General features: G+C 41.6%; 1 protein-coding gene across 2 annotated transcripts in view; it reads right to left on the bottom strand.

The window, feature by feature from the left end:
- Positions 1-8,963: 8,963 nt before the first annotated feature.
- The window catches only part of TOX3 (TOX high mobility group box family member 3), an 82,205-nt gene continuing 65,040 nt past the window's right edge, over positions 8,964-26,128 (bottom strand). For both annotated transcript variants that reach the window (XM_074158109.1, XM_074158110.1), the window contains exons 4-7: positions 15,452-15,721; positions 13,557-13,784; positions 12,106-12,186; positions 8,964-9,914 (exon numbers count right to left, since the gene is read on the bottom strand). In XM_074158109.1, coding sequence (XP_074014210.1) covers positions 9,165-9,914; positions 12,106-12,186; positions 13,557-13,784; positions 15,452-15,721 — 1,329 coding nt within the window. In that variant the 3' untranslated portion in view covers positions 8,964-9,164. The remainder of the gene's footprint in view (positions 9,915-12,105; positions 12,187-13,556; positions 13,785-15,451; positions 15,722-26,128) is intronic.

Genomic DNA, 26,128 nt, shown 5'->3' with positions numbered 1-26,128 from the left:
GACAGTACCACGTGAAATGCTTCTGGTTTTCTGAACCAGGCGATGCTGATACGGAGTCCTCATGTGCCCTTGCATTTCCTTGGCTCCCAGATGTTGGCTGGAGATCTGTGCAATTAAAACCATGTTTCCCCATACGAATGCTTATTTGGAGTCTCTGCTGTGAGAAGGGCAGCAACTGCCCAGGTTTCTTAAGGGTGCAAATTATCCCAGAACGCATAGTATATGTAGTCTATCCCAAGACATGTAGGTGAGACAATATCTAGCCATTGCCTTTTCCCAAGATTACTTCCACTTCACCCCTTTACCAGCAGAGGGGAGGGCTCGTGCAGTCCCCACCCTCCCACCTGGCAGCACCTGAAATCGCCCCACGTGAGAGCCGTGGCCCCGCCACGGACAGGCTGGCAGGAGAATTGTGTAACTCTCCGAAGAGGTGACCTTCCTCAGGTTAGTCTTATCTCAATCCATCTGTTTGTATGGTCCTCTTGTGCTCCTGGCTCCCTCGGAATTGCCCTGGAGAACTGTGAGTTACTACCTGAGATAAATAAGATAAGGCCAACGGTCTTGCCAGCCTGGATGGAAAGGACCTGGAATCCACCTTTACTACATTTGTATGTGAGCCAAAACTCATGTGGAATTCTCTAGGAATACTACAAGTATTTTGCATTTTTTACAAATAAGGCACCTCATACTGTTAACAGCTATTACCAAGTATAATTGCACTGTAGTTCTATAAAAGAAAACGTAATATAATACTTACACTTTCCAATTGCACAATAGTAATTGTGAATAATTATACGAAACCTCAGGCTTTTTTATGGCTGTTTCTAACACTGAGTTTGTGTACCCTATATAAACACCATCTGTAGAAAATGGAAGACACAACTTCTGTTTGAGCACAGGTACATAAAACTGTACCGTCACCTATTCAGTGAGCATCCAGCTGAACAGCTATTGCCTGTATCTGCCTCTAAACCACATTCATTCAGCAACTTACCCTTTTGGGTTCACGGTCCTGCGTCATCGCATCCAAGCTTACATACCTCCAGGACTTTCTGTTTAATGCGAGGACATTTATGCACATGCCCTGGACCCCTTACTCCACCTCCATCCCGGCCTCCCGGGGCTCCCTTGGGCGCCTGGACCACCACGTCCTGCCCCGGCCCCTCCGTCCGCGGCGGTGATTACGCACCAGCGGCCGACACAGAGCAGTGGTTTCCAAATTCTTGCCGTGAAAGGCTTTTGAGGTATTTCGGCAGAAGGCTGCTAGTTGTGCATACCAAAGCAGGGGCTTTCCCCTCTGCAGAGGCCCCTTCCTAAGTATAAAGTACAAACAATGAAAATGAAAAGCAATAAAAAAGAGAGATCTGGGCTTTGAATGCTTCTTAGGGTCAAGCACTAAACCCTCTTTTGACAGCTACACAACCCACACTTGTTCTCCTCAAGAGAATTTGACCTCAAGTAAGGAACTGAACAAAGTGTGTATTTTGTCTACAGTGGACAAATGCCTCGTTCTAAAGCAACAAACAAACTTCAGATAAAATATACAGATAACGATAGGAAAAAAAAACACTCCCAGAAATGAAACCCCCCCTATAATTTATGCAAATTTTTAAAAAAGAACAAAGTATTTCTGGTGTCATTGACTTTGTGTTGTATGGCAGAAGGTTAATCAAACTAAAGTGTTACATTTCTCCTCTGTTATTGATTAACCAAAGTCAAATAACATTATCATTTTGCTTAATGCATTTAAATCATGGATATTTTCCCAGATGCTCTGCACAGTTACTTCACAGATTTCTGTGGAAGTTGTTTACACGCTGAAGCATTGAGCCTGGATAGAAACACTTTGCTGCGATAGCAACACATACCCAACAGTTTTCATTTTCTCAATTCAGGAGGAAAATTGCTGTTCCTCCCTTTCCTTCAAATTCTCTCTCTCTCTTGCTACAGGAATTATTCCTGCATCATTTGAAAAAATTACAAGCACGTTCATAATGGCTGTATTTTTGTGCCCATCTTCAGCTGAGCCCTGACCCAAAGTCCCCTGAAATCACTGGGATTATTTCTACTGGCTTCACGACCTCTTCTTTAGCCCTGAGTACGCTGCAAAGTGTGTTTTAATTTTTGATAGGTCCTGTGCTCAGTGGAGTTGCTTATGCAGAGCATAATTTGGTCTACTGGCCTAGAAATGATGTCCTGTCCTGCCAAGGCGACTGCAGTTACACAACCCACCGGGACAAGGCCAGGAAGATGCAGTGGTGGTCCACGACTGGCTGGCATTCCTCCCTTTGAAATGATCGCTTACATCTTGCATTGACTTTTAACACTAAGGTGACATGAAACGAGATGAGACCAGAGCCCGCGCTGGTGGACCCACTGCCCACCGTGCCCATCACCTGGGCGGCGGGCACCGGGCCTGGCACAGACTCCCAACAGGGATCTATCTGCCTGTTGTGCAGCCGAACAGGCAGGGATGCAGAATCATCTATCAATTAATTTTTGCTGATCAGTAGCTTTGAAAACGGAAAGAAATAATCAGAACAAACTCAGCCTTGGGTTTAAACCCAAGTACAGCCTCAGCTGACTTCAACAGAAGTGAATGTGAGAATATTACATTTCTATTACTATTTTTGTTCAAAGATGTTCAATTTGTCCAAGTCTGCTAGCAAGCTCTGGCCGTTTTCTGAAGTGAAGGATAAGGATTTCATTTGCACTGGGATAAAAAAAAAAAAGGAAGAAAAAAAGAAAGGCTGCTCATTCTTTAAAGAAACAGAAGTATCTCTAAATTGACACTTGGAATTACGTGTATTCCACCAGGAGCTCAGGATCTGCTGTGATAGACTACTTGCTGTAAGTGGCCAAAACACTTATAGATTTATCTGCCACAATATTATAAGGCAGGAAGTCTGTTTATACAAGGATGACAATTATCACTAGTTTCATCTGTATTCTGCCAGCGGCCAGTGCGCTGAGCAGTAACCAAAGCCTTTGGCAGCCCATGCTGCAAAACACCTAGAATATTACCTGACCAGCCCCAAATGCACACCTCGTTTTTACACATATTTTGGACATTTTTGGACATACATACAATTAAGTGCACACATCTGGACATGTCTTTATTTAAACCACTGTGTGTTACATATTTGGACTATTTATTCATCTCCTTGTGATCCTCAGGAATAGGAGGACCAAGAAGTGGGTCTGGAAGAGGAGAAGCTCTGCAGAAGGAAAGAAATTAAGCAGTGGTACAGCTACTTATTAATTTTTTTAATATCCGTACTGCACGGTCAATTCTCATGGTTCATAGAGCACCAAAACCCATCCCAAAATTAAGCACCTATAAGCACCAGTGAGAAAAGTATAAGACACGGGCTTTATTATTTATGTATCCTTTATGCTAATACAACGTGTAATGTTTGTTATCGGTACACTATGGGATATAGCATTAAAAATAAACCAGCCCCCAGTAACTATACCCTTCAGGTTTCTATAAACACTGCCAGCAGGTGTAATGGTGCTTTGTTTGCCTGCATTTACTTCTCTGTTGTGTCAATACAAATATTTGGTCAAGGCATCTGCTCAGTCAAGAGCCGTAACTGCTGATTCAGGTACAAGTTTTCAGGCCCGTGCACGGCAGGAACCCACCTGAGGATGCAAATCACCGGTCGGGTGGTTAATTCCTTACACATTCATGATGACGCACAGTCACTGGGCCAACGCAAAGGTTAGATACCTGCGCTTGAAAATCAGACCCGTGACTTGTTTAGAATAGCATTTAATAAAAGAAAATGGAGGAAATGTAAGTTAGGTGATGTTACTCTTAGGTTCTGATTATTCTTATTATTGCTACTTGGAATTGTTTGGAAAACAAATACGGGGCTTTGCAATTAGACCCCTGACGTAGGAAAGCACTCCAGCGACTGTATAACGAAGCATACGAGTAGTCACTTTAATGAAATTACTACTTATATACATGAATTATCCACTCATTTTAAGTGATTTGCTGGATCAAAGCCTTTCTGCTTCAATTAGAGCAGCAGAGTTAAAGTAATGTAACAACTCCAGTTTGGAGAAAATAACAGAGCAAAGGTGGCTGTATCAATAAAGATATTCCCAGAAGGGAAAGAGAACAAACGATACCTGTAGGAAGTGCTCGTACAACTACACCACATCAAGTATAATTACCTGTTCAACTTTTTTTTTTTACCTGAAAGATTAAAATATATTTAATTTCAAACCTCGTAAGAAAACAGCACTGCTTTGGTTTGTGGAGGGGCTGAAGATGTTAATGCTCCAAGAACTTGGACAAAACCCGCTATTTAAAATCCCACTTCTATTTTTTAACTGAGGTAAACAGAGTGCATTATAAATCTCCAGCGTTGCCTATTGAAGTGTCAGAACAGCTCATTCAAAGCGATACATTCTCTTCTGAAAGATTTTAGTATTATAATCGAAAATTCTCTCCCTCAGATGCACCTGAGAAGCATTAGCTTCTTGGTGACTTTAAGAACCAAATCCTTTAATACAAACCTAGCTTTTCCCACAGGCACTTGAAAATATTTAGCATTTTTTCAGCTGAATGCAATTTTCATAATAAAGTAGCTCACTCAGATACCTGACACCCCAGACAAAGACAGCGAGTAAGCAGCTCCTGCCAACTCGGGGAGAGCACGATCGCAACCCCCGGTTACATACGTAAGTCGGCTTTTAAACGCCCAATCGATGCAAGAATTCAAGCAATTTATGTGTTATATGCTAACGTTATATATTTCATTTCATAACGTCCAGACGCAACTCCTGTATACCCGATGTCTTTCAGACACCCTTCACGGAGGATACAACACATCTTAAATTTCTCTAACGTTTAAATTCTACCTCTATGACCAGTTTTAGGATACCAAAGCAGCCGTTTCCTGCTTTAAACCCAATTTGGATGCCTGATTTTAATTTCTGTGTTTTAGGGGCTGGAAATCAGAAATTTGCTTAATATAACATCTATCCCTCCTGCTCCGAAGTAGATTCCTGCAGATTAAACACACGCCCCTTCGCAAGCGGCACCGGCTCGTCGCTACTGATGCTGCTCCCTACTTTCAGTCGACTGCTCGTTTCAGTTCCACTGGCAAAACCTCTCAGAAAAGTATGGGGAGGAGGTACGTTTCTTTCTGTGCCAAAATACTCAAGTCCAGTCTATCAAACCCGAAATGTTTGTATTTAACTGCATCTCTGGCCATTTCAAGGGTATCATTTTAAAACTACGGTCTATTTTGTTAAATCGAGCCCCACAATGATCCTGTTTTGCTTCCATCCACTTAGCCTATTAATGCAGGCTAATACCGCGTGTTCCTGTGGCAGCAAACCCTAAAGTGTACCAGGAGACTACAGTGATAGATTACATGTACATGCTGTGTCATATCCAATTAACTCAAATTGACTGTGTACTGCATTATGCTGTTAGTGCATGGAAGATCAATAAATATGGAGAAAATCCAAGGAGGCTCTCTCCATTCCCATCCAATTCTAGTAGGTCTGAGACAGATCATGCTCCGATGATGTGTGTGCTGCTGCTGAAGAGGGCAGGTGGTGCATAGACACCATTCAAACTTGGCCTATTCAATCTAAACTCCTCTAACTCGCCATTCATGCATAGCAAAACACCATCTGGTCCTATTTTGCCTCCAGCAATCACAGCTGACCAAAAACGATAATAACAGCTGTTGCAAAACAAAAGCCAAACAAAGGGGGGAGGGAAAGGTTAGAATGAAGTCCGGTGCTGCAAAACACTCCATGAAGTGAGAAATGGAAAAGGAGCCATTCAAATAGCCAATCCCCATTGAAAAGAGTCAGTGCAAGACTTCTGGTTAAACTTGAGATATTTAATCCATCTGTCCTGCCAGCCACAGTGGTCAGGTGATAATATAAAATTGAGATTATGTTGCATAGAGGTATTTAAAGCCTTTGTTCTCCAAGTTAGAAACTAATGACCCTGTGTCAGCTAAAAATTAAACCTCCTTATGTTCTTTCATCATGTGTCAACCTGGGTTAATGTGAAAGTAGAATGTGGTTAACCGGGGTGATAAAGCATCTGAAACCTTGAGAAAAGAAGGGAGCAGTTAAGTGCTTGTAAATGATATGAAGGAAAACATTCTTTAAAACCATGCACGACGCTGAAATCATACGGATACCGCATTTTTCCTGTAGAAACTGCGTATTAAGCAATTTAAATTAACAGTTTTATTTATGACCTATGATAGCAAAGTTACTCACTTAGACTCAGGGAATATGAACACCAACTTGCACAGTTTGAAACACAAGATGTTCTGCAATATGCTATTGTGGGTAACGTAAAATATAATTTTGTAGCAAGCAGAGGGATGCTCCAGTTTTTCAAGACTCAAATTTTGATATTTAAAATGTACAGTCCTGCTCGATGATTAATTTTGTTTAGCTGCAGTAATTAAAACTATTTTTCCTGGAATTGACCATCAGTAGTTCAGCAGCTCTTAATCAAATGTGATAAAACCCAGGATTTATGAAACCATTTAATGAGTGTAATAACACCTGCTTCTCACTGCAAATAGTTGAAAACAGACTTCAGTTGTAATTAACTCTTATCACTAGTGACATTTTTCCAACGATACTTCATAGGTCTTCAAAATGACAATTATGGAACTAATACACAATTACTGTCACATGTAGTTTAGCAATTATTTCTGAAGACATTTGTCTAAAGGTTTCAAAACGACGATAAAATGGTTCCCTTTGTTATGCAACATTGGGTAGAGCCGGCACAAACAAAAATCCCTCCCCAGCAGCCTCTGCCCAAGGCAGGCAGGCTTCCCCCGGCTTGGAATAAACATCCGCCCTCCCAGACATTATCAGATATCACACTAAGGCTATTAGGAGCATGGGTAGCTGTCAACTAACACCTATCATGAAAAGCTTCAATTTATACATGATTTTTTTTCTCCTCCAAGAAATCTATAAATTTATAATTAGAATCTCTTGCTGTTCAATATTTGTACATAATAAACAGAGTACCTGAGGATGATGAAATATTGAAAGCTGAATTCATTATTAATAAACTCACAGGGTATCGTACCTCTTCCCTCAAGTCTGGCTCCAACTTTTTGGGGATCTATATTCCATTATTTTTCGGTTGTGGCCTGCGCCTGGTAGCCATGGACACCGCCTCAAACAGGATTAGGATTCTGCTCAGGTTTGACACTTGCTGTTTTTAATTTTCATTTTATCATAAGCAGTTTAAGATTGTTGCCAGTGGTAATTTGCAATTTTTATCAAGACCTCTTCATTATAGCTTCTGACAGGACAGATGCTGTAATTAATCATGCAAGACAACTGGGGATAGTGGTCAGACTGCACCCGCAGCACAGCGATCGCAGGCAAAGAAGGGAAAGAAGAAAATAAAGGATTTCTCCTCTCTGTCAGGAGTAAAAATATACGAAGGGCACTAATAACCTCAGAACATACTGGATGTGAACGTTTCCAACTCCTTTGTATGAAATACCCGCCCTCTCCATACCCCGCTATCCTGTCCTACTCTTATGATAAACTGAGTCACAGAACTCGGGACCAGCCCGAGTCAGAGTTGGGGGCTTACAGATGGGAAGCAAGAGCTGCCTTCACAGCTGAAACTCCAAGGTACAAAGAAAACCACAGTTTGTGCTTATTTGCATCTCTGAACACCGCTGCTGGGAGAGAGGTTGGCTGTCCTGTTCCTGGGGATAAGTAAGACGGTACCGGCGATGCTTCGTAGCTACCACCTGCTTCCTCCCTCCGAAGGAGGGCAGAGACACCTCAGAGAAGTTGCACCCGGCCCCTCAGCAGCGCGTCCTTATGGACACGAGGGCCGGTCCCACACTCGCTTCCCATCGGCGCCAATTTACCCGCTACATCTGATAAAATGAAAATCCAAAAAGTGAAACAAATTTGCCGAGGAAGCGTTTTCATACGGAAACGTTCCTGGGTTTTCTAGCAAAGACTTATGCCCATCGGTTTTACTGAAATGTGTTTATTCTATAGCAAGATAAAAGCATTTATTTTAGATAAGCAAAATACAAACAACTTAATTGCTGCTATCGTAACTCATAAAAAAGTATAAAACAGCATAAAAACACAATAAGCAATGTAGCAATTAATAATTCATGTTACCAGTGTTTACATTAAAGCCTCATTTATGAAAACTTTACAACACATGATATGAAAACTTACAACTTTTAAAGAAAATATTTACATTGATTATTCGGTTGTGGAGTTTCATTTAAATATTCTACTGGTTTTACAGCGTATTAAAAACTCTTGCATTTTTCATCTTAGCTTTCTGTAATAACAGTTTTATTTAAGTGCATTTCCCTTTTAAAAATACAGTGTATTAAATCTGAAACTCATCACTTCGACACAGAATATAATATTCACATTTGTTCTGTAATTGGAATTAACGTAAGAAGGTAAATGTCAATATATATTTTCTTACAAACTATGGTAGGTTTATTTGGAGAAATGAAGCGAAAGGTTGGGTCAAACATTTAAATTCAGTTACTTGCATTTGTTTTTCTGAAGACATTTAGGAGAGAAAAAAAAATTAAGAGCTTTGGCAAAAATCTGTGATTTACTCTATTTTTTTCATGACAAAAAATGCCATCAACTAACTCATGTCATACAAGTATGATTGTATGAAATCCAATCATCATTTTACAGGTAGTTACAACTGTGCTTTAAGGGCTTCATGAGTTCATACTGCCTTGAAGTGCATTACTCACTTTTAGAGAAAGAAGGGTTATATCATATAACTCTGAAAGGCCATTTTGCAGTCATAAGGTCCAGGTATTTATTAGGCCATTTGATTCACATATCGTAGGTAAAGCTTAAATAAATTAAAAAGGCATCACATGAAAAGAGAGCACAGCTTTTTTTTTTTTTTTTTCTTTTTTTCCTTTTTTAAAACAAAATGATTTATAGTCAGCTAAAAGATGATACACAGCTACATTGTAGTTCTTTATTGCCTATCTAATAGACACTTTAGAGGATCATTTGATCTGTTATGCATCCCTGCATAACTACCATCAACAATTTACAGTTTTCAGCCAAATATGGTTTACCCCTGCCCCCTCCATCAACACACAGCCACGTTGCGAGATCCTTTCTCTTCAGAAAATACTGACCTGCGACAATACTTGAGTCTGTGTCTGAGATTGTATTTGTGACTGGTGCTGCTGGGGTGCTGGCGGGGGGCTCCCGATGGCAGGGATGGGAGAGGTGATCTGAGAGGCTACGGGCGAGTGCTGCTGAGGAGAAGGCTGGGACTGGTGCTGCATGTGCTGCTGCATTTGCTGCTGCTGCATCTGCTGAAGCTGCATGTGCTGCAGCTGCTGCTGCATTTGCTGCTGATTCATTTGCTGCTGGAGATGCTGCTGCTGCTGCTGCTGCTGCAAGTGCTGTTGCATGTGGTGCTGGAAATGCTGCTGCTGCATTTGCTGCTGTATTTGCTGATGCATTTGATGCTGGTGGAGCTGCTGCTGCTGCATCTGCTGCATCTGCTGCTGCTGGAGCTGCTGTATCTGGTGCTGCTGGCTCTGCATGGAGGGACTTACTTGAGAGGAAGATGGCGTTGCCACCATGTTCGTCCCCATAGAGCTTATCAAGGGGGCGGCAATGTTTGTTGGCATGTTTGGTGCAATGGTCACAGAAGCTACAATCTGATTCATGGGCAGTCTCATGGTTAAAGGTTTTGGAGCGATCGCTCTGGGGAGGGACTGTTGGAGAGTTTGAGGAGATGCCGATACTGCCGCGTGTTGAGAAAGAGAAGTATTCAGAATAAGGGAGGAAGACAAATTTGTGGATGCCAGTGTTTGCTGAACAGAACGAATTGTCTGGGCCTCGGCAGATTCTGCAGCAGCCTGTGTTTGGAAAAGAAATTCGCTGGATTTTTAAGAGAAAACACACTGTTGCTGTTTACACGGAAATAAAAGTCACAACTACCCAGGGAAACTTTTTCATCTTTTGTTTTCTACCAGAAAAGATCAATCAGCAATCCAAAAAAGATCACTGATCCACCACATCACCTCTTCATCTGTCTCTGCATACAGTACTTCCAGCTCTTACTTGGACAAATAACTTGTGCCCTTGTTCAACACCAGAAAGTCACAGATGTCACATACATTTTGTGGTTGAAAGAGCTAAAAAGCACCCAACGCTTTCTACATTTGTTTTCAAAAAAACCCTGTTCTTTGGGAGACAAACCTAAGCAGAAGCATATCCCCCCCTCTCCCCCCCCTTCCCCAGTTATCATGACATGAGAGTAGCATACAAACAATGAAACTTCTCAAATAACTACTTTAATTTGCTTGTTGCAGTTCTTTGCATCTAAGGCATCAAGTTCCAGACAAAATTCTAAGGGAACATTGTCAAGGCACCCCCAAGTGAATACACTGGAAGGGGTAGAGCTGCATCAGGGGGTGCCCTGCTTAGGGAATCCAGCCTGCTTCCAGTGTCCTGCAGGTTTCTGCTGAGGCGAACCTGCAGGAAAACTACAGTCCGAAGAGGCTTATCACAATAATTGAGGATTTCCGGTGCCTTTGAAGGCATAGTTCTATTAGATAAATTTATAAATATTGTGTATGCTTAAATTAGATATATCTAAGCACCAAAGGTAGGATTCATTTTTCATGGTTCTACACATCTGCATGTACACGACACGTGGAACAGTCGCCAAGAATCCCTATATAAAGACAACGGAAACAAGAAGTCTCTTCCAGCACAATTCAGTGACAAGTTTTAGACTCTACCTTGGAACGTGTCAAATTGTGCTGTGCAAGTGTCTATTCCATCCCTACTCTCAGCAACCACCTCGGATGAAAAAGCTACAGCAGGGATGCCTTAAATTAGAGGAGATGAGATAAATACTGGACTTAAGAGTGCAATTTCTCGCAGGTTTCCCACAAGTTACTCAGTAGCCCAGGTCCCATGGATTTTGGGAGAAAATATGATTTCTGATTTTTTTTAAAAGAGAACTTAGGACTAATAAAATAAATTCCTTCAAAGGTATTTAGAATTCCAGCTGTAACGAACTTAGCATTGTAATACCAAAGGCTTTGAGAATATAGTAAGTCCTAGAGACAACAGACCAACGCAGCTTCTCAACACAAGAAGAAATCTTCCCGCTTTCAAGAACGCATGTGTGTAATTTCTGCTCTTGTATTTTTAATCATTAATTAAAATACACGGCAACTTTCTGTGTGATTCACTAATGCTCTGCAGATGCACATTCAAATAAATATTCTCAGGGGTTAGATATCACTTTCTGCTGTTTCTTTCTTGAGATAGAAGATATTTTCGTAACTGATCTTTATGAAATATTATTAGAGAAAAACATCACCTTGATTAATTTTTACCCATCTTTTAGATGGCTATAGGCATATTTACTTTTATGGTATTGAGATGCAACAGATCTACAACCAGTGTAGCGCTGCCGGTTAAAAGGTAAATTCTCAAGTAAGGCAGCAGAGCTTTGTCTTCTTCACGAGTTTTATTTTAAAACTCATGATCTGCTAAAATACTCCCTGTGGCTCACTGCCAGCTAGTCCATTTGTAAGTACCCTCCAAATTCAGAGCCACCAGGCTTTTTTTTTTTTTGCCCCTCACCTGCAAGAAATACCTTAAGCTTTGTCACACAATAACCGCTCTCCAGCTCCAGGCAAAGCAAGCCTGTTTTTTAAGAAGCAGCACTTGAGGAGAAACAAAAGTCTGCAAATAGCTTGCAAACGTTAGTGTCAAAAGGTCAGCATATTTTTCATGACCGAAAAATTTTACTTTTGTAGTGAAGTGCATTATTTTGCCTTGGTAGATAAAGGAAGATGCACATTTACAAGTTATCGTTTGGTACTCATTACTCTGCCACGAGAGATTCGGGTTTTTTTGGCAGAGACTAAGCAGGGTTCAGGCAGCAGCACACCACCTTGTAGAGCTGCGTTACAGAAAACCCTAGGATTCTACTTTTATTTTGCCTAACACCCTGCCCCCCCCCCCCCATATTAAAACCCCGTTGCCAAAAGCTAACTCGCATTCCATTGAAGACATTGTTAGACTTACCTTCGAAACAAGGCTTGCTCTATAGGCAGCGAGTGCCTTTAGGTATTCTTTTTTGGCAGCTTCAGTTTTTCTTTTATATACCTATTAAAAAGAGACCACAATGTCACCAACTTCAATTATTAAGACGTTTTTGCCAAAAAGCTCTAAAAATCACTTGCAAAGAAACAAAAAACACAGACAAAAAAAACCCAACAACAACCCAAACCACTACTGTTACATGTGCTTTTTCTTCCCTGAAAGATCTAAATATTCTTGCAGGTGGTTACAAGAGTTTCAGGTCTACTCGCTGGACTTGCACAACAATTTATGTTGATTTATTGCGAATAAAAACGGCTGCCAGAGCAGCCAGCTGTTTGACAAGACTCCCCATGTACAATTTACCTCCACAGGAAATTATACTATAATGACTCCAAGTAACAGGGATGTTAGAACACTGAGTATTTCAGATGCTAAAAAGTGTCTGAAGTAGTATAAAATAGCACAAAATGCCTAGGCGATTTTTTAAAAAAAAAAAATCTTTGAAGTATATATATATACAAAAAAAAATCTTTATACCTTTAGAAAAGATGGTTCATAGAGCTTGGTCAATGCACTTTCCCCAAACCCGGTATGAGAGAATCCCATTGAGTTAAACAAGAACGGTTTGGCAAAAATTAATTAATTGGTATTTTTAATCATCAGTAAATTTAAAGTCCACTTTTAAACCATGTTCACCATCACGTATTAGATCAGACTAAAAGTTTCCAGATTTTCACAAACAAGAATCATTCACATCTTGCCAGAAGGTGCTCTATATGGGATTCTACTCTTCCATTGTTACTGGGAGCTGCACGGAGTATCAACAGGCAAACAGCCTCAAAGGATTATTTTTTTTTTTCCTCCAATCTGTGTGTAGGAGTTACATGTGTATAGAAAGAAGAACAACCCTCAAGGAAGAACAAAACTCATCATTCTGTACCAAGTTTGAGCTGGAGATAACATTTCACACACGACAGTGTAATGAGGCACAGAGGGTTGGCTTCAAAGGTTGGAAATCAACACGCTTTGTAACAAATTCGTAAGGCAGATCAAAGGAAAATGGTAAATGTGCTGTACCTTCCCCTTTTTTCTTCTAACTTCTGATTAATAGGAAACAAGAGCTTTGAAATAGGAATCATCAAAAGATGGTCTTAACAGGACTCTAGGACAGTATCACCTGAGCTTTTTTACAAACTGCCCTTTAAAATTTAAAGACAAATACAGCCATTTGATACTACCTACTGGCTCTTATAGGAAAACGCTTTTTAGATGCCAGGTCTTCAGCAAGATCAAAAATCAATGTAGCTCTACAGAGTAAGAGGTCTACATCAGCAAGTAGCGTGGTCCACTCAGAGCAGAGGCAGGAGGATTTTTTTTTTTTACAAGGATTGTTATTTTACTCCCTGTGAGACAACCCTGCATCAATTTTTTACCTGTTTTTGTTCTTCTCCTAGACTGTCCCACATAGACGCCACTATTTTTGAAACCTCTCCAAATGTCGCATTTGGGTTCTGCCCTTTAATTGCAGCTTGTGTATCCCTGAAGAAAAGGGCATATGCTGACACTGGCTTCTGTGGCTCATTGGGATCTTTCTTTTTCTTCTTCTTTGGAGTTTTGGGCTTCTTGCCAGAATCCGGGGCAGCTCTTTTTTCTCCAGCAGCCTAAAAAGCAGTAATAACAAGAACAGTCAACACATGCATGAAATCGATCAGATTAATTCAGAAAAATTATTAACAGTCTGGCTTAATAATGCATGGATGAAGCTACACATAGTAGCAACATAGGCAACGTTTTGGAGAGTGCTGTTGTGCAAGGACACAAATAGCGTCCTACCACACAGTACTTAGTCTCAGGTTAATCTCATCAGATTGACTGGAATTAAACGCATGAATAGTTACTACTCATTGTAAGTCCTACGAGTCTGACCTAAAAAAGTATACCCCAATGCTAATTTGTATTAAAAAAAAAATTAAGATTTAATCTATAGTATATTTCAAATGGGCAATTACAGAATCACAGAATGATACGGGGTTGGAAGGGACCTCTGGAGATCATCTAGTCCAACCCTCCTGCCAGAGCAGGTCCACCCAGAGCAGGTTGCACAGGAACGTGTCCAGGCGGGTTTGGAATGTCTCCAGAGACGGAGACTCCACCACCTCTCTGGGCAGCCTCTTCCAGGCTCTGCCACCCTCAAAGTGAAGAAGTTCCTCCTCATGTTTAGATGGAACTTCTTACGTTCCAGTTTGTGCCCATTACCTCTTGTCCTGTCACTGGGCACCACTGAAGAAAGACTGGCCCCATCCTCCTGACACCCACCCTGTAAGTATTTATAGGTGTTGATCAGATCCCCCCTCAGCCTTCTCTTCTCCAGACTAAAAAGACCCAAGTCCCTCAGCCTCAGCCTACATTCTTCCATTAAGATGTAACTTCAGCAGTAGGGACTCAAAAGACAGGAGTTGGGAGGCATTTCCCGATTCCCAGACTTTGACATGGGTCAGGGGTTAAAAAACCCACCCTTCAGGCAAAACCCAGAGCAGTTTCTATCCACCTGCAGGGAACACCCGCTGTGCCCAGTGCCCACCTCCCTGCCCGCTCCTCCTGCAGCCGGGTGACGGGGAACCCCCGGAGCAGCACACCCAGGACTACAGGTAACTGGTCCCCGAGCGCTCCTCCTCTCCCGTGCCCTCTCTGGTTGAGCTATACGCAGATTATTGCAGCAAGGGGATCAAGTGGCTCTAAATATACCACTCAGTAGTAATTTTACTTAGATATTTTGAGGATCCTGTACAATGATCTTTCCATATGCACAATTTCCACTAATGTCATGACAAAACCTTCCATGAACAGTCTAAATTAGGCCCTTTAAATATACTGCTATAATAACATTTGTGCTTTATTTTTTTTGACAAAGTTTTCCTTTTATAACAGCTTTATTTAAAGCAAAATGTAAATTATCTAAACTTCCAGTTAGAAGAAAGCTTATTCTATTTCTAAATGCATCTACATTTTATATGACTCTAGGGAATACCAAAATGACAAAACTGTCCAGAGCTGACAAGTAAAGAGATTCACCAGATCTATAAAATCTGAAATGAATTCTGAATCTATTAGGTCAAATATATATATATGTATATTCTTACATGCATTATTACGGAGTTATTATGGAAACTTCTTAAGAAGCTAAACAGCAAATCAATCATATTCCCCTACAGCATAACATTTGTGTTTTATATGACCAGGTTGCAGCTGAGAAGATGCTGCCACATTCATGAAAATCCAGCGTACGGCCACGTAGAGCTTACCCACCGCAGCGCACGGAATCACTTACTCTGTTTGATTCATCTGCGTCTTCCTCGTTGATGGAGCTGGATGGGGAAGGAGTGGCTGATTTACTTGCAGGAGGGGAGGGAGAAGTGTGCGGCAAATTAGTGCCTCCTAAATTTAGCCCCAGCTGGGCGCTTAGCTGAGACTGGTTAATGGTGGTTAGCTGAGAAGGAGGCATAATTCCTGAATGAGCAGCATCAGTCATATGGACAATGGATCTCATAATCAGAGAGTGATCCTGGCGGTACTGGGACACCTGCGTGTGGCTCTGCTCCTGGAAGAGATGGAAGCAGTATTTAGTCATTGGCAGTGACCACGGAGCATTACCAGGTTAAGTTATTTATTTTCACAGGCTTACAGAACTGACACTGTCAACTTGCAGTTCGTTTCGTTGCTTTTTAATGAATTAAAAATGCATTTTTAATAAACGAAACGCAGCAACAGCTACCAGGCTTCACTTCTCCCCCACTTGTGGGCAGGGTTTTTCGGTGGAATAAAAATTGCATTTCCCCATTTTTAAACATTTCTTCTCTTGGTGCGGTGTGAAATACCCACACAAACAACAGGGAAACAGGCTGACTGACAATACAGGGAAAACATTGCAACTGAGAAGACACAAACTGCTGTCAAATGCAGAACGTAAACAAAACCGGGGTGGGGGGATATATATATATATAGAGAGAGAAAAGCATCTTCCTTTACTGACATTCAATTATTCTTAGCTGTTAGTAGTAACAGTAGTAGGTATAAAACAATCCTGTCTGTGTGGGACTTGAAAGTTGTTTTAAACAAAGCAGGCTGCCCTGCCAGGTGTGGGGTGCTGGAAAACCCTTCCAGTAACCCCCATCACTCGGAAAAATCCTTGTTCACAAGTACCACACAAACCTACACGTTTTTATCTTTAATCCGACAATCAAACGCAAGCTAGGTACCCAGCACCGACTTCATTTTTTCTTGTACTCCACGTCTCGGAAACTCAAGTGCTTGCATGGTTTTGTTTCTACCGCTTCTTGAGGGCACAAACTGTATCTTCTTCTAAAGCTGCACAGCACTTACCACATTTGTAAATGAAAAGAAGTGAGACCCTGAAGGTAAAGTCAACTGGAATCTGCCTATGAACGACTCAGTTTTGTTATTTTTAACCCCACACGGACCAATACACAATGAAGGAACATTTAAACAGAAAAGAAGATTTTTTTTTTTTTTAAAACAGTTAATAAGTGGAGAGAATAAATAGCTCACAAATTGATTCAGCAACCTGATTAATCTACGGCCATTGTTTGAACAGACAGAAACATGAGAAATAAATTAGATTTTGCAAACTCTTTCATTATTAATAACCTACATTGCAATTAGCAGCACGTGCAGTGATCCTTAATGAAATGACACAGAACAAAACAGCAATGCTGGGAGCCCGGCGTACAGTCCACCGGACTTCCACAGCGGAGCCTGACCTTCCCAGAGCTCTCTTATTAGGTATGGACAAGCCCAAACCACTTTTCAAAACTCTGTGTCAGCACTGAGATAAGTTTAGCCCAAGTGACTTTTCCTTTTACTTTGCACGACTCTCCCCTCAGCAGAGGCAGTGGTTCTGTGCCCCTGGAAACCTTTTCTGGGACGGGAGGAGCGCAGCCGTACGAAGGAGCAATTCACTCGTTAGAGAAGATGCACACCCTGCCTCATCCATCTTACGTACAAGGGCTGCAGCACACCACTTCCCTATAGCAATAAATCATATTAATTCCGAATTTGGCATCTGTGTGTCTTTCTGCTGAAGCCTACATAGAAAAAAGAAATCCTTCTTAGCATAAAAGTACATGTAGTGCTGCACCTGGATCCAGTACGGACGAAGTAAACCCCAAAAGCTCATATTCCAGATCTTATACACTAGGTCTCACCCTCATTTTCCCCATGCCTTCCAAGCCATTGCCAGTTTGGCTCATCATCTGTACCCCACCACGCGGCTCTTCCTACTTCTTAAATTCTTGTAATATCTCCAGTAAAGGAGTGTAGCTCCTTAGAGATGGATGCACGTGCCAAAAGTGGAGCACTTGATACAGACAGATCAAAAACATCATCAGACTTATTGGCTGAAATACCCGTTTGCTTCAGGGCACCATTCTGTGAAAATGTACTAGCGTTAACTATAGGGTCATTTTGACTGTGACTCATATTGGCAGCGGCATCTGGAAGTCATTCGAAGTCTTTTGTAAGAGGATGTTACTTTCCACATATTACTCCACTCATTTTAGTTTACAGACATTACTTTATTGCACAAAGAAAAACTCTGCTGGTAAAGCAAAGGTCGAGTTCATTGGAATGACCTCTCATCAAAATTAACTTTTGTTCATTATTTTGCAGGCAGTACTTTTGTGGAGGTGTTTCTACACCTAAAAGGCTACCTTTTGTTCTCGCTGTTTTTACACAATACAGGCCTTTCTGGCCTTCACACCCAGGCAACAAAATGTGATGACACGGGTTACAAACCATTTACTCCAAGTCTTGTCATTTCGGTTGCATCTATGATTTTATTGAGACTAAATTCTCTTGACTTGCACTGACCCAGAATCTAATTTTATACACAAGCCCATGAATTCTTAACTGCCCCTTTTTCTGGCACTATTTGATGCTTGTGTGTTTTTTACATCCACTTATTTAATTCCAGATTTTCTTTTCTATATCTTTTCCTTTTTTTTTTTTTAAAAAAAAATCTTAAAAAATTGAGTAAAAGCTAGAAGTTGAAACAACAATATTTTTTAACTGGCTATCTAGCACCAAACAGATAAAACATATAAAAAAAGATAAAAGAAAATTCTTTTTCATAAAAGAAAATATTTTGTATCATTTCCAATCTCTTATCATTTATATCATACGTGCATATGATAATGACAAACTAGGTATTTTCTACACTTCGAATTTAAGTTACATGGCTAACCAATATTTTTTAAAAAATCACAAAGAAATGAATGGGAATTTCATTTTTTACTTTGTGGTATGGTGTCATGGGCCTCAACAACTTATGGTACCTATAGAAGAGCTTTCAGACAAGGAAGCATAATCCATATTTTATGTTTGTACAGTGGTTTGGCAGGTAGCAAGAAGGCAGGGGAACTAGCCAATAGCAACATGAAAGTCCACAGCATTTGTATGTAGCTCCTGAGCAAACAGAATTTTCTAAGGAGGAATCTGTAATCACCAAAACAAAATTTCCATCAATTATCTTAACTTTTTTTCCCCCCTATACTACAAAGACCAATACTGAACCAAAAGGATCAGGAGCATTTGATTATGCACAATTTGATTATGTTCATCAATGAAATGTTTAACAACAAAAATCATCTTGTATCAGGAGCACGCATGGAAATACAAGTGCACTAAAACATCCACATGACACCCTAATTACATTAATACACAAAAACTGAAAAGCTCATGTATTCAAAATAATCCACTGAGAATACTGTGAGAATTTTAGAGAATATCACAAGGTATTTTACATAAACTGAACCAGAAGTAGAAGTGATACGCAAGTATTAGGAGGATTCAGGATTTTTGTAACATTATGCAAAAACGACAAATTAGGTCTGACAAAAATTCATGACCTTCTCAAGTGGACAGAATCAAATTCTGATTGAGCCTGATCTGCTTTACAGTCTTGGACGGAAGCTCAACAAAACTTGGTGATTTTAACACAAGTCAGGCAAAACTCAAGCACTGGTTTACTCAGCATCAATCAAACAAGGACATAAGGTGTGAAACAGAAAACCAAGGAGAAATAACTTGTGTGATTCCTCTGCAGACTGAAAGGACTTTGTCTCAGATCTCTCTGTTGTTATCCTAGATGAGTGCTACAAAAAAACCCCTAAGGTATAGAGACATTTACTGAGGGGAACGCCAGCCACATCTCCGCTCTCTTCAGTTATAAACATGGATAAAAAAAAGCAAAATATGGTCCAAAATGTTTACTCCTCAAAACAACTTTATGGTGCGTGTATCTAGGCACGTTGGCCTTCTGTCCCCACTCTCCTGCGCAGCTCCAGTAGCACGTGTTATAAAGACATCCAGCATCAGATGCATAGAAGGCCTCATCACGGGAACCATAAGGATGTCTGTCCATCAAACTATCCTACTCTCGACTATTCTAATCTATTTAGACAGTCATGCCCAAGAAGTCATATTTAGTCATATTGCCAAAATGACACGAGTCTCATAGCACATGCCAAATATATAGCTTATTTTAATTTGATTTGTAAAAGTTTAAGTTCTCAAAAACTGGTAAAATATCAATTCCTCAGCAGCCACTGGAAAGCAAACAACAGAGTAATGAAACTCAAAAAAAAAAAAAAAAGAACACATGAACTCCCACACTTTAATTTATATAGCATTATCAAAGGTGTTTTTCAACAATTACTGTACCTGAGCCAGCATAAACGAAACATACCATGGAGTACTAAGGGAAAAATCAAAGCAATAAAAGATAGTTCATTCTTCTGTTATCAACTCATTAAGTATCCAGTAGTTAATACAGCTCATAATACAGCTAGTATTTATTTTGACAGATAAAAGCATCCAGCCATTACGTCGAGACATGCCCTAATTTCCACTTACCCTGCATTTTGAGAACCATTTACATACAGTAGTTTTATCCTGGGTTTCTACCCAGGATATAGTTTTAATCTCTAGGAGCATGCAACATCGTATTTAAAAATATAACTAGGAAATTACTTTTTAGAGCATTTTGAGTAACTGAATTTCACTGAATTTTTTTTAGAGTTGGAAGGGACCATAAAGATCATCTAGTCCAACTCCCCTGCCGAAGCAGGGTTGCCCAGAGCATGTCAGAGCATGTTACTCAGGGCTGCATCCAGGCGGGTCTTGAAAATCTCCAGAGAAGGGGACTCCACACCCTCCCTGGGCAGCCTGTTCCAGGGCTCTGGCACCCTCACCGTGAAGAAGTTTCTTCTCATATTTGAGTGGAACCTCCTATGTTCCAGCTTGTGCCCGTTGCCCCTCGTCCTCTCACTGGCAACCACTGAAAAGAGTCTGGCTCCCTCCTCCTTCAACCCACCCTTCAGATACTTATAAGCATTGGTAAGGTCTCCCCTCAGCCTTCTCTTCTCCAGGCTAAAGAGTCCCAGCTCTCTCAGCCTTTCTTCATAAGGGAGATGCTCCAATCCTTGAATCATCTTTGTTGCCCTTCGCTGGACTCTCTCCAGTAGTTCCCTGTCTCTCTTGAACTGGGGAGCCCGGAACTGGACGCAGTATTCCAGTTGTGGCCTCACCAGTGCAGAGCAGAGGGGGAGAGTGACTTCCCTTGACCTACTGGCCACACTCTTCCCTACGCAGCCCAGGATTCCATTGGCCTTCCTGGCCACAAGAGCACATTGAAGCCTTGATTGAAATCAATATCTACAGCCTTCAATCATTTAAATGGGCAACACCTGCAGTAGGACTCTTTCTAGCCATGTCCTGCCTGAGCCCATGGAAGCACCTACAGGAAGACGTAGGGCTGGCACCTGACCCTATCCTGCCTCAGCTAGGTTTTTAAGGAAAGGGAGATGTCCGCCAAAAAAAAATAACTATGCAAAACCCAACATTTATGGTTACGCTCACTGTGCCCTGGTTTCAAAAGTTGACTTAAAACATTATATATTCTATTGCCTTAGGAATTCATCACTGTCAATGTAACATAAGCTGATGTAATATTTTAAAGGATGTATTTAAGTTGAAGCAAATGCACTGCGATGTATTGAGTGAAATCCTCAGTTGTCCCTGTCTGTAAATTACTGCCTTTCCTTTTGGGCAAGTCAGCATATCTCTAGAAGAAATCCTCAATACTCTTTTTCTCCACAAGTAAAGTACAGATAAAAGAATCCATTAATCTAAATTTTACAAGATTGGAATTCACTGCCAATCAAAACAAATCAAACTAACAGGATGCTTTCCTCTGTCAGAGATTAAGCCCTTACTTAATAGAACACAAAACAGTTGCACTTGGTACTGCCACCACTGAAGAAGTGTCCTTCCTCTCCCCTCCTCAGATACTGCCATCAGTAATAGATCTGTCAAACTGCAGTTATCAGAAGATCCACTACAAGCAGCAGCTTCTTTTCCCTGGCAATGAGAAAACTCCCATGTTTTGCTTCTTGCCTCCGTAGAAAAGTAAACCTTACCTAATTTAATTCCCAGGTAAAGGCTACAACAAACAGTACTCGTCGGGTTGGGAAAAAATGATGTCTGCAGCTGGATCTAAAAGATGGGTTGGTGACAGGAGGCTCACGCACACTCTGCTGCCTGAAGAACATGAAGAATATGCAACTCCTTGGTCTGTGTGCTCCCCCAGTCCCACTACACCAGGAATTACTCTTCTCTATTCAGACAGAGCATATAAGCCAGAGAAGGGACATGAAGGAAAAAAACCACACAACCAAACCCAACAAAAATAAGGCCCCACTGATTTATTCCTCAAAACTGAGCAACTATCTCCTTTTGTTCTGGCAATCTCAGATGTCTCTAAAAATTCACATCCTGCTATATGACAGAATTTTCTTATGTGGCTGCAACCTCCAAGTTAAACATGTTTTATTGGAATCTTTCTGATTTACTGTCCCTGGCTTTTCTTAGGTGCCTGCAGCCACGTCTGCAGTGACCCCTGGCATGGCTGGTGTTCCTCAGAACCCCCTGTGCAGCACGGAGCCTCCTTCAGAGCAGATGGCCTGACCCGTTGCAGGGGATGGTAAAGATGCTGCGAGACCACCAAATCACAACTTAAAACCATTTCTTCTATGGAACCACACTCGGCTGTTAGGCAGCAGGAGCACACCTCAGCCAGGCAGTGTGGCACCACCTCAGAGATGCCATTCCAAGCAAGAAGGTGCCAAGGGACAGGGCGAACCAGCCGGGGCACCTGCCAGGCCAACCTCTCCAGGTGCCAGGACAAGGCACCTCTGCAACACTGCTCTGTGGCCTCTACTGGCACCAGCTCATTTGCAGCATGCTCAGCTACTCCTAACAAAATGCTGCTTCTCATGGTGAAGAAATAGTAAAAACTCACAGCTAGGCCAAAAATCACACAAGGACCAAACTAAGAGGCAAAGACTTTTCTCTGAAATGCTTATAATTCTTACCCAGGATGCCCCATCACCCTAGCATGGAGCATGTGCTGTTTGGGAACTTTTTTCTTACCCATTTACTTTCCTGTGACCCTGTAGGTCCCTCACGCAGTCCCCAAAATGGGCTCAAAGGCTTTGGGTTGCCTTGGTTGCTTTTGAGTCCTTCTGCTCTGGAAAGGCTTCTGCTCTTGCAGATGGACGGCACCACAGGCTTGCTATGGCCCTCCACCCATCCATGGTGGCTGCTACTGATCATAGAATCATAGAACTGTCTAGGTTGGAAGGGACCTTTAAGATCATCTAGTCCAACCATCAACCTAACTCTGATCAAATGTACTGTGTCCAGCTTTGGAGTCCTCAACACAGGAAGGACATAGACCTGTTGGAGCGGGTCCAGCGGAGGGCCATGAAGATGATCAGAGGGATAGAGCACCTCCCCTATGAGGACAGGTTGAGAGAGCTGGGGTTGTTCAGCCTGGAGAAGAGAAGGCTCCGGGGAGACCTCATAGCAGCCTTCCAATATCTGAAGGGAGCCTACAGGAGAGCCGGACAGGGACTCTTTGTCAGGAGATGTAGTGACAGGACAAGGGGTAATGGTTTTAAATTGGAAGAAGGGAGATTTAGATTAGATATTAGGAGGAAATTCTTTACTGTGAGGGTGGTGAAGCACTGGAACAGGTTGCCCAGGGAAGTTGTGGCTGCCCCATCCCTGGAGGGGTTCAAGGCCAGGCTGGATGGGGCTTTGAGCAACCTGCTCTAGTGGAGGTGTCCCTGCCCAGGGCAGGGGGGTTGGAACTCGATGATCTTTAAGGTCCCTTCCAACTCTAACCATTCTATGATTCTAAAATAAATAAATAAATAAATAAAAACAAAATAATGCTTTAGCATCACCTAATTCACAACTCCTTGATGTTTTGATTTTTACACCGTTTTGTAGAGGCATTTAAAAACAGATTCTCCACTCTCTTCTCCCCAAGCATCTACCACACTCGAAAGCATATTGAATCACGCTCCTTTTTGGAGAAGGTCCCCGGCAGCGGGATCACAATGCGTGTGTGACTCAGAGCCCAGATCTGGGCTCCGATCTGACGAGTCTGTCGGCGCCAGGAGCTCCTCTCCAAATTAGCGGTACAAGCTTAGGTCTGCTGTGTGCAAACAGCGGAGGCACGCTGCAAACAAACCCCGGGGAGGCGGAATCGAGTCCCGGAGTGTCAGATAAACGCTGTTAGCAGATTTGTTACCACCTCTGCAACTTCAGGTGCTTCAGCTACCGAATCAAAGGCAGACTTCAAAAGGTCCTCATTATGCAGTAGGCAGCGTGGGGAAGAGACTGCAAGGAAGCATGACAACTAACAAACATTATCAAAGGTAACAAAAATTGTGCAAGGAATTAGGGGGGGGGGACAGACTTGGGGGTTACATGGCATTTGTTTGTTTAAAAATTGCTAGGAGTGTTGGTAGTTATGTTCAAAGTGGGGGGTGGTATTTTTCTTCGGGTTTTGGGGGGAGCTGTGTTTTTTTGTTTGGGTTTTCTTTCTTTCGTTTGTTGTTGGTTTTTAAAACAAATCAGAAAAGTGGGTCTCATTATCTTTTGTATTACCAGAGCCAGGTGGTTTTTTTTGCAGCTACCTGACAACATAGAATAATTTAAAACTCTACAGAGAGTTAGCATTTCTTTATAGCCTGAGAACTTGAAGTGGAAGCTGAGTACCGGGTAAGCTGTCCAAGGGGAAACACAGGGGGTAACCGCAGAGAACAGCAGGAATTTGAAAGGAAGTTTTCCCAATGACCCAAGAACGAGGGTGGCTGGACCCAGCAGAGCCTTTGGCCAGGTACAACATGTCCAGACCAGCTGCAGCATCTGCCTCACTTGGCTGCCTTGAGAAAGCAGCACCTGAATTCAGAGTTTCAACTCGGGAGGCAGAATAGTTTAAAGCCGTGGTCCAGGCTTAACGCACAGCTGGTGTCCACGGTCATATACACCTGCGTTCCTTCCGAGCTCAGTTCTTGGGAAGAAGTTCAGAGATTCAGCTTCTGCTCCAATCACTGACACCTTTCCCAGTATCATATTCCAGATATTCATGTGGCACCTCGCGATATCTTCTGGAGCTGACAGATGTTGATTTAGGCACTATTAATACACAATAGGCACAGTCTTTTTTTCCCAGACTGTCCTGCCAGTGTTACCATGTTTCTCTTCCTTCATGCAGAAGTCCCTCCTTTATCTTGATAGGTAAGAACCTACTTGCATTTTTTTTATTATTATTTTTTCTGCACCAGCAGTGCCTGCTGTTCAGACGGGTGTCTCTGGCAACTGCTGCCACTCTCTTTCCTATGGCCAGGTCCTTTCTTGCGATTTCTATAAATTGCCTATTTTTGAAAAGAAGGCCAGACTATGTTTCCTTCTCCAACCATAACATCTCATTAACAGATGGCCCATTGCGTCTGCATCGACGAGTAAGGAGGGGAGAGCATGTCTCAGAAAAGCGACTGTATTATCCACATCAAGTACGACAATGTCACTGAGGACACGAAAATCTACACACTATTAAACCCCTATTATTTAGTACGTCATCAGGCCAGCGCCACCCTCATATCGTGCTAAAGCCGTGGCATGTTGCTTCTGGGCAGAAGTCACTGCTGTCTCTTGCCTCCAGGGTTTCCAGTCCATTGTCCACCCCCCGCCAAGGTCCCCAGGAGCTGTGCACACATGGTCTCTGAAAGGTAACTAAAAAATGCACAACTACATCGTCAGATGTAAAATAAAATAATTAACTATACACAGATTAAAAAAAAAAAAAAAAAAAAAGACTATGTAAAGACTTGGAAGTTCATCAGCAAAGCACAGAGCTGCAAAGTCCCCACGGAGTCCTAAACATCTCATTTTACAAAGCCTCAGCCCCTATTTGAAAGGTTCTGTGTATGGCCAAATGCCACCCACCTGAGCCACCGGAGCATCATTTAATTTGGTACTACTTAATTTTGAGATAATTTTTTTTCCTTGGTACCACAAATTATTAAAAACAGTGGTGGCAACAGCTACCCTTTCTGCTGCGAAAGTCCAATACAGACCAGACGGACGCTCTCGATCTAAAACTTGAGTGTAGTAATCCACCACAGCAATCGAAGGAAAAAGAGAAATAAGGAAACTCTGAAGGTGATCTCTCTTTCTAGCAAGAAGAGTTGCTATTCCTATAAATGAATAATTATAACCTTCCGGAATTAGTTCTATGTTTTGTATTAAAGATGACAATAAACATGTTCATAACAATAACAAGGGCTTGTTTTAATAGACCGTTCCAGGCGTTAAACACATTAATGACCCATGAAATAACTGTTTCATCTGCAACACATTAAACAATGTTGTTATAACAGTGTATTAATTGAAAACCTACTCCATTCTCTCTAGATAGGAGATTACAGACCGGGTATTAAAAGAGAGATTTACAAATAAATTTTGTTGTAAAGGAAAATTAAACATACAAATTAGAGGCACGCAGTCAGGTGAGTAGGGAAATAACTGTCGTTTGCCAATTTTAAAACAACTTTTTTAGCTTTTTTTCTTGCAATCT

Source organism: Numenius arquata, chromosome 13 (genome assembly GCF_964106895.1).
Source record: "Numenius arquata chromosome 13, bNumArq3.hap1.1, whole genome shotgun sequence".
In the NCBI taxonomy this organism is placed as follows: Eukaryota; Metazoa; Chordata; class Aves; order Charadriiformes; family Scolopacidae; genus Numenius; species Numenius arquata.
Note: the sequence above shows the minus strand (reverse complement) of the source record. Positions and strands in the feature narration are given on the sequence as shown.